The following is a 16,616-nucleotide window of genomic DNA, read 5'->3' on the forward strand; positions in this document are numbered from 1 at the left end:
TTTAAAACACCAAAAGGGGTTCCCGCCCAAAATGGGTTAACTGTCCTTTTGCGCAGATCACGCAAACCTCAGCAAAAAGAAAAGGACAATATCGATGGCCTCCAACTGTAGATGTAATTGGTCTGCTATCCCCCCCCCTCTACTCCAATCCTCTTCGCCGAAATAGAAGAAGTGAGCTTGTAGAAGGGGGAAGTAAAAAGAACAAAAACTAAATAAACATATCGGTATCAGTATCGGCTAAATTGTTATTTTAAACATCGGTATTGGTATCGGCCAAGCATTTCCATATCGGTTTCCATACAGAAAAGTGAAGACGCAAAAGTGAGGACGCAAATTGTGATTGGCCGGAATGAGATGACGTCGTAGATGATGTATGATAAGAGCACGCCTCACTTCAACACGGGTGTGATTTTTATCCTACTAACGATTTTTTAAATATTTGATTATTCTGACCCATCCAACTGGCATTGTGCAAAAGAAATGTTGCACTAATTTGGTCCAGCGGTTTTAGAGATTATCTCCGGACACACAAAGAGATACAGACACAATAAGAGGGTCACTCTTATAGATGACTAGACTCCTGCAGAGCCATGCTGAAAAAGAATGACATGATCTAATCTAAACCGAGCAATGTTCCTTCCTACTCTGGGTCATGACCGAAAGAATAAGGTTAGAATAAAAGAAAGAATAAAGAACTAGAAAAAGTGCCCTTCTGGGCATAGGTCTCCACCAGGAGGATAGGACTGTGAGATGTTTGGCAAAATGTTTAGGATTAATATAAACATGTTTTTGAGGCATTTTGTTCCAAAAATGTGTTTTGCAAAAATCAACCTGTTGGTGGCGCTATAACAGGCCAATGTGAAAAGGGTGGGATATATTCCTCAGCCTAGTAAGAAAATGTGTGAAAGATTTCACGTAAATTGCATGCTGCGTTCATGATTTGAGGCTTTTGTTCAAAACGGGGCAATCTTGCAAACTGTGAAAGCCAATTATAGCCAATTAGGATGGAATATGAAATATCGGACAGATCCGACTTGAGCACATGACCATAGAGATACTGTGTAACGATTTGTGAGATTTTTGGACAGAATCTGGAGGAGTAATATCACCTCATGGTGGCGCTATAACAGGCCGTTCTGGAAAATGTGGGGCAGAGGTTCATCGTTGGCATCCAGGGAGTGTGTGTGCAAAGTTTGGCATCGACCGGGTTAACGGTGCCGGAGATTAGCTGGTAACGGACGGACGGAAGGACGGACAGACGGACACACACACACACACACACACACACACACACACACACACGGACGGAGTGCAAAACATACTCTCTCCCCATGCCTTCGGCCTGGTGGAGACAATAATAATGTACACGCGGCCCAAATGGGTTTTCTCTGACAGGTGGCTAGCATCTACCTTAGAGATAGGGTGAGAAGTTCAGTCACCCGAGAGATACTTGGAGTAGAACCGTTGCTCTTACTCTTGGAAAGGAGCCAGCTGGTGGTTCAGGCGGGGCATACGTTGGTCCGACGTACTAACAGTCCGACATGCAACAGTCTGACACATGCGTGGCTGGTTAAGACTCACCCGTGACTCCCGACATGTGTTGACTGTTAAGACACATGCATGGCTGGTTAAGACTCACCCGTGACTCCCGACATGTGTTGACTGTTAAGACACATGCATGGCTGGTTAAGACTCACCCGTGACTCCCGACATGTGTTGACTGTTAAGACACATGCGTGGCTGGTTAAGACTCACCCGTGGCTCCCGACATGTGTTGACTGTTAAGACACATGCATGGCTGGTTAAGACTCACCCGTGGCTCCCCCCGACATATGTGGCCGGTTAAGACTCACCCGTGGCTCCCCCCGACATATGTGGCCGGTTAAGACTCACCCGTGGCTCCCCCCGACATATGTGGCTGGTAAAGACCACCAGTGGCTTCCCTGTGAGGTTAGGGGTAGGGTGTCGGACTAATGCCTGTCGGACTGTTAGTACGTTGGACCAAACACATGCACCCGGTTCAGGCATCTATGGATGCCTCCCAAGCGTCTCCCTAGGGAGGTCCTCTATGCATGTCCCACTGGGTTTAGCAGACCCCCTGGCAGACCAGGTGGAAGGATTACATCTCCGCACTGGCCTGAGAATGCCTGGGGATCCCCAAGGGGGAAGTGGATAATGTTGCTCAGGAGAGGAACACTGGAAATCTCTGTTGGAACTGTTACCCCCACAACCCGATTCCGGATAAGTGGTTGAAGAACGATGGACGGATATTAATTAAGCCTCAGAGTTAAAAAGTGTTTATTGCCAGGTTTTTCATATGAAAAGACAAAGTCAGACAGACAGATTTCATTACACAGAGAACTGAGTCCCCGTCCCACAAGGTGTTCATCTTACAATTTATTTATGCTCAATTATATCAGTTGAGCCATATCTCCTTATACAGCACTCCAAAAACATCCAACCCAGCTGTTAATATAGTAGATGTTGTTCTGAAATATGAATTATGAAACTGTGGAATAATTACAGTAATACACTACTGCTGTGATATTGTCACTGCTTTTGCTGATGTACGGATTACCACAGCACAACATGCTACTGTAGATGTTTTTTTCATATAGGCTAACTGACAAAACAAAACTGAGAAATGCAGAATGCATATTTAATTAGCCAAAAATTCATCATCAAAATCATCATCCAAAATAATTAACATTGTGTTAATGTTAATTGTGTCTAATGTTAATTGGGGATTGAGATGAGAAATCGAATCAAATGTGGTTCTCGGGTTCCACAAGGAAGCGAGTAGCTCCAATGGCTCCATTTATAATGACAGGAATTATGATACTTCATAATTGCTGGAAACTCATAGAAATGTGTTTTGTAAAGATCATAGTGTAATAACTAATAACGTATAATGACTGTTACAGTATAAATTATGCATTATTATAGTGAGATTACAACTACAAATGGTCATTGGGTGCTTAGAGGACGACACAATTAGTCCTCACTAATGCTCATGATAACATACAATTTCTTTCTACTCCGTCTGCCTCATAGGATGGCTATATGGACAGTTGGATTGTTCAGAAATCTGTCTACCATCATTAAGCAGGGTTTTATTTTAAGTTTAATGGCTTCCATTATAGAATGCCAACTTTCCAGGAATAGAAAGCCCACAGTTTCTATTAGCTTGGATTCTCCATCCGTGAGAGAACGTCCCCAGGCATCCTCTGAGACACAGATGGGGTAGACAAAGATTGTACCATATTATGAGTATTAGTGAAGACCAATAATATGTGAAGTCGTCCTTTAAGTAAAGTGCAAAGTTTCACGCCTGTTCACAGACACACAGGTGGACGGAAGGATGGATGGATAGGGTGAATACAATCTTATAATTTACCTGTTTTAACTATAGGAAATCTTTGAGAAATCCAGTGCTTGATATTGGAGAGACATGACAATAAACAGGACACAATTTTCCTGCAATATTGGATTTTGGTGGGATCCGTATAACAGTGGAAATGAATGCACGGGTACAAATAATTTTACCAAAGAGAAGCACATAGATTGAGTACAATAAAAAGCCCCAAAGGGATCCCTGCGGAACACCACACGGGATGCTAGAAGGGTTACTGCACCAAAATGTCCACCAGTGTCCAGCAATTGTGAAGTACTGTATTATAATACTTCACTTTATATTTCATTTGACAATACTTCACAAGTATACTTATAAAAGTCTTCATATAATTACAAGCAATTCAAATAAAAAATATATATACTTTTACAGATTTATAAGCAGATTATAAGTATGTTTCTAACAAATTATAGACAATGCATAGCAAGTGTTACCGTGGCAGTACTACTGGTAGTGTGCATACGAAGTCTGGTGCTAATCTGTCCAGCGGGTTGCAAAATCACACACACACACACACACACACACACACACACACACGAGGGTCGCTCTTATAGATGGCTTGCCTTCTGCAGAGCCGCCGTAAGGAAGTTGCAAAAGTTTGTATAATTGTATAATTTCATGCTCTGTTGAATCCTATTTGTAGTGTTTGTAGCTTTTTACCTCTGGCCGTTATCAGCATCACTAAACATATTTGTAGATGCCATTGAGAACAGTTACTGCTTCACCTTAATTATTGTTTCTCGGAACAAACTTCAGTTGGATTGGCTTAATTGGCTGGAACAAATTGTTGAACTCCAAGGGAATCTGAAACAAGAACATGGAGTTAAAATCAGAACCCAGAGAGTATGCAGCTTTTCACTCCAAACACATGGTCTGGCGTATGGTATCACTATAGTGAAATCAGTTTTATTCCCACTAAAAATCTGCATACTCTAAGCCAATGTTTCTCCACCTTTTCAGGTTGTAACCCCCCAAAATGATCATAATTGAACTGGGAAAGCACAAGTTGAAGCATTGGAATTGAGTAGCCGATATATAAGCTCACAACTCCTCGCAAATATTTTCGGCTATTTGATGGAGTAAAAGTCACTTCACTGTCACAGTAAAAGCCCCCCCCAGTAAAGCGATATGAAATTTGTATTTTAGTGCAATTATAAGCTCACCATTGTTTCTTTGCAGGACTCCACATTGTAAGTCTGCAGGAGACGTACAAGCACCATCTTCATGATCAGGACTGCAAAGCGCAGCCCAACACAATTACGAGGACCGATTCCAAATGGCAGATAGACGTATGGGTTTATATTGTGCTGGTTGTCTTTACTGAACCTGCAAAAGAAAAAAAAGGCACATATTCTAAACTGTAAACACCCCAAAAGTATACATTTCGTATCAATTCCTGTTCCCGGGAATACATGACGACAAATGTTTACTTAAAGTACATTGGTAATTTGTTACTTTATGTTTTGCTGTTTTAGACATCTCTTGTTTTGCTTTTATGTTTAACAATCTCGGACTCCTTTGCATCAAGAAAGGCTTATTGGCTACCATTTCTGGTATTTGCATTCAAGTTCAAAAACTAGTAATGATCAAATTATGTTTTTTGGATGTACAATCCCTTTATGACAGTTTTGCAACAATTCCAATTAGTTGTTGTAAATGCAACAGCAATTTAGTTGGTTAAATAAATGACCAATTGTGCCATTGAAACATGCCCCCTTTCTTCTGCGTGTTTTGTTCTTATGGACATATGTTATGAACACAATATGGTGGTTGTATGACAAGAAAAGCATGTTGATACCGTTCTGGTTGGAAAAGCTCAGGGTTGTTCCAGTACTGTGGGTCCTTGTGTAACAGTATCACAGGGATCCCCACCAGGGTGTTCTCAGGGATGGTGAAGCCATTGACTTCGACAGTTGTTTTGCACATCCTCTCCAGCCGAGGTGCAGAAGGAATCAAACGCATAGACTCACAAATGACCTGATCCAGGTACTGGAGGTCCATCAAACCCTGATATGAAACAGGAGCCTGGAGCCAAAAGGTAGATTTAATGAATGAGCAGACAGGAGATGTGATGGATCCAGTGAACTTACACTGATGTTCTTGAAATGCATATGTTACAGTATGATTGGAAAATCAGTCAGATTGAAAAAGGAGCACTTGTTTTCTTGAGCCGTGTAATCAACACTAGAGGGCAACGAGAGCCAAGGCATCTCATTCTCAGTTATGTGACAGACCTGTGTTGAATAAACTAACCTGACAAATCCCCCCTCCCGAGTCAACACGACACAACGGTGAAATAAAAAAAAATACATAATACATCTGCGAGCTCCCAACAAGCTCACGGATCAGCAGTTTATTTTAGGCGTTACTCAAGTCACCTAAAGACAGCGTGCCTCCGACGGTGAAACCGAGTGGACCTTTTTCAGTCTGACTGGTTTTCCCCAATCGTACAGTGAAACATACATTAATGCCATTGACATCATGTGCTGTGAACTGTCAAAATAAATCTAATAAAATTAATCTTCTCAACCTTATAGACCCTAGAACTCTTCATAACGCAGCTCTGGCAACACCGTTGTAACAAAAGGTGAAGTTTGCCAACAGCGGGCCAGAACTACAGCAGATTCTCCAAAAGAACTGAAGTCGACATTGACCAGTTCTTTTTGAGTTACCAAATAGGGCAAAACATTTCCATAAAGCTTTTTTGAAGATTTCTTGTGCACCCAAATATCAAACATTGAAATGCTGTAAGTAAAGTTATTTTAAAATAACTGTGTACCATTAACTTAACTTATTTTAGAGATTTTAGGCAAGCTTCCTGTGTAATGTACTGTACCAGACAAGTAACTTATTTTTGGGAGAACTATTCAGTTACACTTGAAGGAGCTGACACCAAATATAGAATATTTACATACATAATATTACAATAATATATTATTTAATTACATCTTTTGGGACACTGGCATCTAATTCTTCCTGCAAAGTCTTCAGTACATCAGGGTTGGTTGCCAGGTTATACATAATGAAGCTCAGAGTGGTACTGGTGGTGTCATAACCACCAAAGATGAAAAGAAATGACTGAGAGAGGATCTCAGCTTCAGTCAATCCTGTAGCAAAAGTAAACAAAGCTTTAATAAAAACACATAAAATGTTGTTGGATATTGGACTTACCAAAAAGTAAATGACAAGGCTTTAGTTTTGTATTTTTTAAGAGGTTAGAACGGATAAATGTGGTGGAAGAAAATCAATGTAATTGAAAAATACAACATCATACCTTTGCTTGGCTGATCATTCTTTAGTGCCTTCTCTGGTATCTCATTCTGAATCATCAGCTGTAGGAAGTCTCGAGTCTGGACAACAAATAAAATGTTACATATCCTATGCCCCTTGTACCAAAATGACGTATCCACAAAATCAAATGTTTAGTAGCTTAATTGCTGATTAATCTGATTATCTTTTTAACCTGAAATGGTGTATTAACGGAAAACTGCCAATATGTCAATAAATCAAGGATGTAAGACTGACTCAGATAAACATTATTTGACGCACACTTGACACATTTTGGCTTCAGCCTTCCTCAGAGCAGAGGATCACTTTTTAAATCTGTTCTGAGGAAGGCCATTTCATTTTACGCTCTCAAGAGTTAAAGATCTATAAGGGTCCATTTGGTTACCAACTCTTTAACTCTTGAGAGCGTATTTGGTTTCATTTTACGCTCTCAAGAGTTACATTATTGTTCAAATCTGCATTACTTAATTTACAAGAAGTCTACACAATTACAGAATGTAGAAGAATTGATATTTTGATCAACGTTTGCCACAGCATTGAATCTTAGCCAACGATACCAAAATATTCTTCCGTTTTGGGTCTGCGAGACTAAAACTCATCAAATGGTGGTCCGTGGCTCAAATGCCAAATAAATAATGGGCCTTGATATGAAAAGGGTTGAAAACCACTGGCCTAAACAAAACTAGATAAAGTGCCCCTCGGGGCACAGGTCTCCACCAGGGCAGGTCAGGTTGTGGCCTCCTAGTGGCGCTATAGGCCAATGTGAAAAGGGTGCCATTTCTTCTTACGCCTTGATTTGAGGCATTTTGTTCCAAAAATGTGTTTTGCAAAAATCCACATGTTGTTGGCGCTATAACAGGCCAATGTGAAAAGGGTGGGATATATCCTCAGCCTAGTAGGAAAGTCTGTGAAAGATTTCACGTAAATTGCACACGGCGTTCATGATTTGAGGCTTTTTGTTCAAAACGGGCCAATCCTGACAACTTTGAAAGCCTATGTTAGCCAATTAGGGTGGAATATGAAATATCGGACAGATCCGGCTTGAACACATGACTATAGAGATAGGTAACGATTTGCAGGATTTGGACAGAATCTGGAGGAGTAATATCAAAAGATGTGTTTTTCAAAAGTCAGCCTCCTGGTGGTGCTATAACAGGCCTTTCTGGAAAATTTGGGGCAGAGGTTCATCGTTGGCATCCAGGGAGTGTGTGTGCAAAATCTGGCATCGACCTTGTTAACGGTGCCGGAGATTAGCTGTACACGGACGGACAGACGGACGGACGGAGTGCAAAACATACTCTCTCCCCATGCCTTCGGCCTGGCGGAGACAACAATGTCTTAAATGCCTTCACTGTTTATTACAAGTTCAAAGTTTGGACCTTCACCTGTACCTGTTTAGATACTTCCTTAATATTAACGAAGTCCACACCCACAACACCAGAGGGAGTGCAACGAACCATGTACAACCCAGATTCGGCACAAACAAGGGACTAAATTATTTTCGCTCCTATGCCACCAAAATGTGGAACGCCCTACCAACAGTCATTAAGACATGTGAATCCCTTGACTCCTTCTTGTTCTGTTCTTTGTCTATATAGAAGTGTCTATTTGTACGTCTCTAAATGTTTTGATGAATTGAACATGGTGGACCCTATTGTAAACAAGTGTAATGCTTAATTGGGTCGTCCACTCACAGTTAACAGCCTTTGTATTGAGTTTGTGCTTGAAATGTACTGTAATTCTGCAAACTGTTAATACATATTTCAATCAATCAAATGGAAGATGACGTGATGGAGCGTAACAGTGGCGTAACAAGCCAACACTGGGCAGTAAAGAGGGGTGGTGGGCTCTGCCAAAATGTTACCACTGAATATACAGTATATTATGTATGCATTTTACAGATGGCACGTGGTGCCTAAATGTCACAGGACCCCAACACATCTGCGTGGTAGTTACACCCCTGGAGTGGACTTTGTTTTCTATGTTTGTGCTGCACCTGGACACTAGAGTGGATGTGCATTGTGCAAGCACTATGTTTCTTATCTATAAAAACAACCTTAAAGCACACCCATCCATTAGTCACCTTATCAGTTTCTCTTTTTTGTCAGCTCTGTTGTTTATGTTTGAAGCTATTTTCTTAGTAATGTTGTTAAATGAGTATTTTTGTTTGTTTTTCACACACACACACACACACACACACACACACACACACACACACACACACACACACACACACACACACACACACACACACACACACACACACACACACACACACACACACACACACACACACACACACACACACACACACACACACACACACACACACACACACACACACACACACACACACACACACACAGGTTATTTGCATTGCAACTTTTTTCTACAAGAATTAAGTAAATTAATGAGGCTTACAGAGTTATCTGCATGATGCTGGCCTTTAAATCTCTTGATGATATTTAAGCAGAAGTCCACACTCTCTTTTGGGAATAGGGAAACACCCAACAGCTTAAAAAGATGGGATGAGAAGGGGAAGAGCACTGAAAGGAGAAAGAATTTGTTATCAACATCTTAGCCTTTGCTACTGTGCTGTGATTGAGGCCATGTATTTAGAGATTCCATTCACTCTCATTGTTGGTCTGTGAAAGTTCTCAATATTACCCTTTTGACACATAATAAACATAAACAATTAAAGTTTCTTTGGCTTATCCACCACTAGGCACCAGTGCTCGTGTCACTATTTTCATTTTGCTCACAGACCACAGAAGCAACAGATTAATATGTGCATTTGTATCATGCCCAAGATTCTACCAAAATTCAACCTCTCTTCAACTTGAACAGATTTTAACATGTTTACGTGTTGAAACTACAACCATTTACATCCTGAACATCCTCCATCTACATAAAATATTGTACATAATTTATGTGTGTATATAATTTAAACAAATTATGCTTCAAATATGCATGAACTTACATTAATACATTTGGATTGTCAAAGACATAATTCACTATCGATACTATTGTGTAATTTGAAAATGTACCAACAGATCAGACAACATACTCAGGAAAAAGAATATCCACATTCTCCCGCCTATGTTCACAACGTTCTTGACATGACTGACAAGAGGGTCATCTGGGTTGTTGATAGAGTTGGTATCCACACCAAACGACGCGCTGGTCACAACATCTAAAGCGTAGGGCCCGAAGAACCTAAAACAAAACAAGTTTTTTTTAATTATTATTATTTATGGGTTTTGAGATACGTATTATTTTAACACATATCAACACAAACATTTACCCTGAGACATAACATAAGCATGAGGGGAAACAAAATAGAGGGTTTCTTTGAGGGATCTACAGTGTAATGTAAATTAGTTTTCACTGTAATGGGTCCCGGGATCATTATAATCATTTCCAAGTTCGCAAAACGTCGCAATGCAACATGTGAGCTTGTAGATCAACGATTTCCACTATTTTTTATTTTTAAAGTAAAAAGGTATTAAATATGTCAGATTTAGTTTTTATATATAAATTATTTGCACTTGCAGGTTACTGCTTGAAAACATACCTTTTAATGTCAACAGATTCATCCAGATTGGTTTTCCCTAGAGTCTCAACGAGTCTGTCTGCATACTCCTGTACATTAGGGAACACCTTCACAAAAGGACAAAACAAACCATTAGTACAATTGTGGGGTATAGTACTGTATCATGCATCTTCATTCCTTTCATAGGAATACACAAAGAGAGAAATTAAGCTGTCGACTTCATTCCTCTCATAGTGTATTTATTATTGAACACCTTTCTTTTGTCATATTACAGAGCATTTTACACAAAAGAAAAAGAGCACCCCACCCAACTCAGGAGTCGGTTTACATTCTTTAGGAAAAACTAACCAGTTAATAACCACACACACATGGCCATCTCACCAGTGTCACTGCTGAAAATTCACAGCCAACCTAATGTTATTAGGAATTATGTAGGCGGACTGGAAAACAGCTCCTTGTGAATGACCATTGATACATGCCATTTCACTACAGATTAGGACCAAAATGTATTATTACCTGCCTCATCCTTCCACCAGTGAAAGATGGGGATATGGTACTCCGAATTCTCTTCCACCTTTCATCTTTAACTGCTGTCAATCCATCTGCCATAGGCCCCATAAAGTCTTTATCAAATTCCTGTGAACATAATTATACTGTGATTAGCACCACATTTGTCTATGAATTGTGACCATTGTGACAGCCCGAAATGGTCCCGAGCCATGTGTCAATCACCCCACTTTAAATGCCAGTGATTGCACCTGGTGTGCGAGGGTGAGTGTGGGAATTGTGAATGAGGAAGTCAGAGCCTCTGTACACTGTTTGTGGCGACTGTTTTAGTCCATTAAAGTGTGATCGAAGCCTGTCAAGTTGATGTTAATCCCACATCAGAAGGAGCTGCTTGCACCCTAAATATTGGATCCTAAAATAACGGTCCCCTACTAATATGAATTAATCTGTTCAGTGGAAACTGTTACAGAAAGCATCATTATTCTTATGCCACTAGTACTACTGTGATGGAGAGACGGCAAAGAGGGAATAGACAGCAGGAGATCAGTCTGTTACAAAGAACTAGCTAAACAACCACACCCCATGGATTAAACCTTGTGTTTGTTAAACACTGTTTATAGGCTAACCAAATTGTATGAAACCAGAAAAGCACTTCTGAACAACACTTCTGAACTGATCTCCTATGGCGTTATGATGTTCATAACAATGATAGCTATGGCCATAGGATTTTTGAAATGTTCCAAACTCTAGGCTATATAGCATATACCTGAACACACATACTGGTTTTAAATAATATCTGACAGAAGTGTTTGTATGAATATGGTACTGTGTAGCCATCTCACCCTGCGGTTGGTAAACGCGGAGAAGCATTCCTTCACCATGACAGTTTTAATCATCTCAGGATCTGCCACCATTATCATCGGTTTGCGTCCTTCAAATGTCCTACACATACACAAGACTTTAGTTGTCACTGTGCAATATTCATCTATGAAGAAGTGGGGCCTGCCGGACAGTGCGGCATGCGAGTGTGGCGAGCCTGAACAGACTGCCGAGCACATCATCACAGGCTGCCCCCTATACAGCCCACCCTCAGAGACACATCATCACAGGCTGCCCCCTATACAGCCCACCCTCAGAAGCTGGCCTTTTTGACTTAGGACCGGAGACAAGGGCATGGCTGCATGACACTGAGTTGGCCATCTGATGATACACGAAAGAAGAAGAACTGTGCAATACTTTAAAAACAGTTGTCATGTTGCACACATGTCTATAATTGCTGATATTTGCGCTACCATCGTTGAAATTAAACAATGTAATTCAAACTTCAGCTTGTCACACTCCAGGGCTGCATGAACAGCGCTCGAGTGCTGTTTTCTGCAATTAACCATCTAGAATTCCAAATATGGAGCTGACTTACATGTCCGAGTCTGACATCATGAATTCCAGATTTGGACATGGCTAACCTTGGAAATCCATATATGAACATAGCTGACTCATCGTGACATCACCGGGATGACACAAGCATTATTCTGGCAGGCGTAATAACTGGACAGGACTCGAGATATTATTCTACACTCTACATTCAAGACCCTTCACCTCCAGGACAGGCTTATCAGTGAGTCACCTCCAGGACTCTTATCATCAGAATTCTGGCAGCTCTCCCCTGAAACCCCTTTGACTAGGGCTTCCAATTGCCGTTGAACCACCTTTCAAACTACACAGGTTAGATAATCTCGGTTGAGTTTCTATCGGAACACCACTGTGGCAGGTCATCGTCTGTAGACAACAGTCCTTTTTTCTTCAATTAGTATTTTACATATCGTTGATGTGGGGCAGAAACCGCCATCTCCATATTTTAGAACTTAAAATGCAGTGTCATACAAAAGTAGCTTGTAGATCTGCTATTTTTACTATTTTAGAATTTGAATCCTGAAAAGTAGGCCTAAGTTTTGGACATATAACTTTAGATCTTTATTTTTACCGTGAAAAATACCATATAGGCTATACCGCTGCATTTTGTTAGATACTGTAAATAGATACTAGATGCCATACTGAACTGTGAAAGTTTTGTGTTAACTTAGTGTCTGAATAGAGCGTCGCAGTCCCGCCCCCTTTCATGACGACACCAGGCCCAGGAAATAGTTTCCAATGCATTTTTCCCATAGACATTTCAAAACATATTTATTTAAAGACCTTATTAGCGTACAAAGCCAACTCTTGTCGTGACAAATCATGACAACAAACACAATATTTTGGACCAAGCAAATAATTACAAAGAAGAAAAACAACAAAAAAAGTGTTGTAACCTACCGTTTTCTTCTTCTTTCTAATTATTTGTTCAGGCCGAAAAATTATGTTTGTTGTCATGATTTGTCACGACAAGAGTTGGCTTTGTCCGCGGCGTAAACGTCTTTAAATAAATACTTTCTGAAAAGTCTATGAGGAAAATTAACGGGGATTTCTTTTCCGGGTCTCTCGAGGGGGCGGGACTGCAACGCTCTATAGTAGTGATCATACTAACATTTTCCTTTTTAGGTATTTGTTGCAACCTCAAGAGCCAATACAGTATACAGTAATAATAAAATTATTTAATTTAATAATTTACTATAAGCTCTTGCAGTTATCTGGCATATGTAGTTCTTCAAATAAGTAAAGTGTTCATTTAATTCTTAACATGTAAAATGGACCTGTACATTTACATTGTGTATTAATATTCACACTCAAAATGGATGGTTAAAATGTGGGACTTTGTTGATATATTATTCACACTTTCACACAGTTTATAATTGTAACATACAAACAGATGAACTTCATGATTTTTTTAGCATTCTGTGAATTTAGACAGTTACACAACTTAAATCAATTACAAGCTGAAGAATCTGAAGAATTAAACTTACCCCCACACATTCCCATACTTGCTATAGCATTCAATGTCAAAACGATCAATGCCCTATGACATTTCAGGAATAATAGTATTAGTATTACAGGTTAGACAGAGAATGCAGAAATGCCAAGAAGGAGAAAAGTAACCATAACATTGTACCATGGTGATAGCATTAGCAGCCTACTATAATTATTATTATTATACATTTCATGCCAAAAAGCCATTTTAAAAAGTTTGAACCATTAGATATTCGACCTAACTGGAAAGGTCCCATTACGTAACCTTTAGTTTAGTAGGCCAGGCATAAATGAGTAAAATGACCTCGGTTCACAATAAAACATGCATTTGGCGACCTCTGGAGTCAAATAATTATATCGGTCAGCACTCAGCAATTTAATTTTCATGCTCACAGGCTGCACTGGCGCATGGATGGAGAATGAGATCACTTACCCTTTTCAATTGGTATGGCAAAGTTCCCAAGAAAGGCAGGGGCTTTGGTCCTGGAATCCCCAGCTTTTTGAAAAAGCCATGATATGGCCAAAGACCATATCTAGATGACACAAAAGCAGGATGCCCATAATAATTATTGTTGCACAAGTTGCAATCACATTTGCAGCATGATCATAAGATTGTGCAACAGTAACATTGAGGAAATGTAGAGTATTTTTGCGGTTAATTGGCTTTGATTTGTAGCTGTTGAGCTGCGTAGAACTTAATTGTCAATTTGTCATCATGTATTATACCAGCTTTGTGTATGATTTATAAAACTAAAAAGTTCGAGAGCAGGTGTTTTTCCACCTATGTAATGGCATTAATTTGACACATACAATTAACGGCAACGCACACGCTGTCTGTCACTTAACACACAAACTTTGACCAGTCATACTGTTTGAAATGACGTAAACAATGTTGAACATATGCCTAATGGCGTGCTATTGTCTGTAAATATGTAGAAACATTGTCGCAATTAAAGTCGCAACGTTCTGGGGTTCTTCTGTTTGTAGTACAAATGGTGTATTATTCTCGGACGTGACAATAATAAGGCAAAAAGGTTTAACGAAAGACATGGGTATTGCGTATTGGGTATAACTGCGCAGCTTGAGGAATGCAAAACAAGAATTGAAGTAGGCTAAAGGCGGAAGGATACTCACAATAACAGCAGAGTAAAACACAGAACAAGAAGTGTCCACGTAGTCGCTGAAAACAACGGCAAGGCAAACATTCCGATCATTGTTCGTTTCGCCTGCTTCCTTTTCTCTAAATAAAGTGAAATACAAACAGACTTGTGTTTTATAGCCTAATCACCCAAAGCCAAAGGCTGGGAGGAGCAAAGATCAGTGGAGGAGGGGTCAACGTCAGTCTCAAGTTCATAATAATTAATTGACAGATGTTCTTATTGTCCTATAATATGAGTCATGAGTCTAGAGAAATGATCGCTTTCGCAAAATATTAAATTCGGAGTGTTTGTGTAAAGTCGTGCTAGAGTAGGACAGCCTGGCTGCGACTGCGACACTTAATTTAATTAAATTAGAAAAATAAGTCAGACAAAGATAAGATTTCTCAAAAACGGCAGACTAATTAACTTATCTTTAATACTTAGTTAATACTTACTTGTGACGTCGCCTATGAAAGATTAAATATACGGTAGTCCTACAACTTTTACCCGTCGTTAACGGTAGATGGCGCTTTGAGTCAGACTCACCCATTTCGACTGTTTTGATCCCTAACATGTGCCGTAGACGTCACTGACCGGAAGTGTTTTAGACGCACGATCGTGCATTTCATTTGGCACGATTTGGAATTATATAAATAGTTGCCTGTCATTGAATGGAAATAGAAGTTGCTCATATTGAGAAAACTTAATCGGGTCAAACTGTAAGGTAAGGAACCGTTATGTGGTTTATTTTCCAATTCCTATAGTGCCGAATGGTAGCGTTCGGGGATGTCCTATTTATTAACAGTTTGCACTGCAGAATTGCAGTACATTTCAAGCACAACTCAATACAAATACTTAACTGTGATTGGACGACCCAATAAAGCATTACACTTGTTTACAAGAGGGTCCACCTTGTTCCAATTCATCAAAAACATTTAGAGACGTACAAATATACACTTCTATCCTACTATAAATGCGCCACGTCTGTCTGTCTGCGTGCGTACGTGTGTGTACGGTTGTAATGCACGCAACTGGAGAACCGTTTGCCCCACCGACTTCACACCGACTTCACATTCGACACACGCGTTCCACACCCCCGATTCTCCAGAACCACCACAAAAGGCTCTGGTCAGGCTCTGCCAATGGGCCGAATCAGCCTAAATCCCCTCACCTGTGCAATTTCCAGCCTCTGGCTCTGCGACTGCCAGTGGGCATAATGAGGCCAATTCCTCTCACCTGTGCAATTTCCAGCCTCTTCCTCAGCCAATTGAGACTTCAGACAACAGGCAGACAGACAAATACAGAGATCTCCATCCATGTGGGACACAGACAGACAGTTAAAATGGGTGCTATGACAACGGGTATTGATACTACAGAGATCTCCATCCATATACAGTATGGGCACAAAAGGGAGTTAAGGGACACAGACAGTTAAAACGGGTGCTATGACAAGTTGACAAGGGGTATTATTAGGTTCCCAAGTTGCAAGTAGGCCGGTAGCTGATGGGCACGTACAGGTCTAGTATAGCCAAAGAACAGAACAGGAATTCAACATAAAGGAGGTAAAAAGGGAAAAGAAACATAAAGGGGTGGGGGGTGATAGCATCTACGGTAAGTTGCTTACGACCAGGTGGGCCCGGGTTGATAGGTGGGTGCCACCAAGTTACTCTTGGAAAGGAGCAAGCTGGTGGTTCAGGCGGGGCGCATACGTTGGTCCGACGTACTAACAGTCCGACATGCAACAGTCTGACACATGCGTGGCTGGTTAAGACTCACCCGTGACTCCCGACATGTGTTGCCTGTTAAGACACATGCA

The 16,616-nt window shown here is 40.4% G+C and overlaps 1 protein-coding gene across 5 annotated transcripts; it reads right to left on the reverse strand.

Annotated features, from left to right (window-relative positions):
* Positions 1-2,281: 2,281 nt before the first annotated feature.
* On the reverse strand, positions 2,282-16,030 carry LOC306931078 (cytochrome P450 3A56-like). Of its 5 annotated transcripts, none has more exons than XM_079512266.1 (14): positions 15,972-16,026; positions 14,796-14,901; positions 14,095-14,194; positions 13,658-13,710; positions 11,603-11,702; positions 10,770-10,889; positions 10,275-10,360; positions 9,768-9,916; positions 9,122-9,246; positions 6,687-6,762; positions 6,359-6,519; positions 5,211-5,437; positions 4,576-4,738; positions 2,282-4,216 (listed from the first exon to the last, which is right to left on the reverse strand). In XM_079512266.1, the coding sequence occupies exons 2-14, from the start codon at positions 14,873-14,875 to the stop codon at positions 4,139-4,141; spliced, it is 1,518 nt and encodes a 505-aa protein (XP_079368392.1). In that variant the 5' UTR covers positions 14,876-14,901; positions 15,972-16,026; the 3' UTR covers positions 2,282-4,138. The 5 variants fall into 5 exon arrangements, with proteins under 5 accessions (XP_079368392.1, XP_079368391.1, XP_079368393.1 ...); XM_079512265.1 differs by lacking the exon at positions 15,972-16,026 and adding an exon at positions 15,661-15,897; XM_079512267.1 differs by lacking the exon at positions 15,972-16,026 and adding an exon at positions 15,833-15,853.
* Between the last annotated feature and the right edge of the window lie 586 nt (positions 16,031-16,616).

The sequence above is a fragment of the Electrona antarctica genome (assembly GCF_951216825.1).
Source record: "Electrona antarctica genome assembly, chromosome: 10".
Taxonomy (NCBI): Eukaryota; Metazoa; Chordata; class Actinopteri; order Myctophiformes; family Myctophidae; genus Electrona; species Electrona antarctica.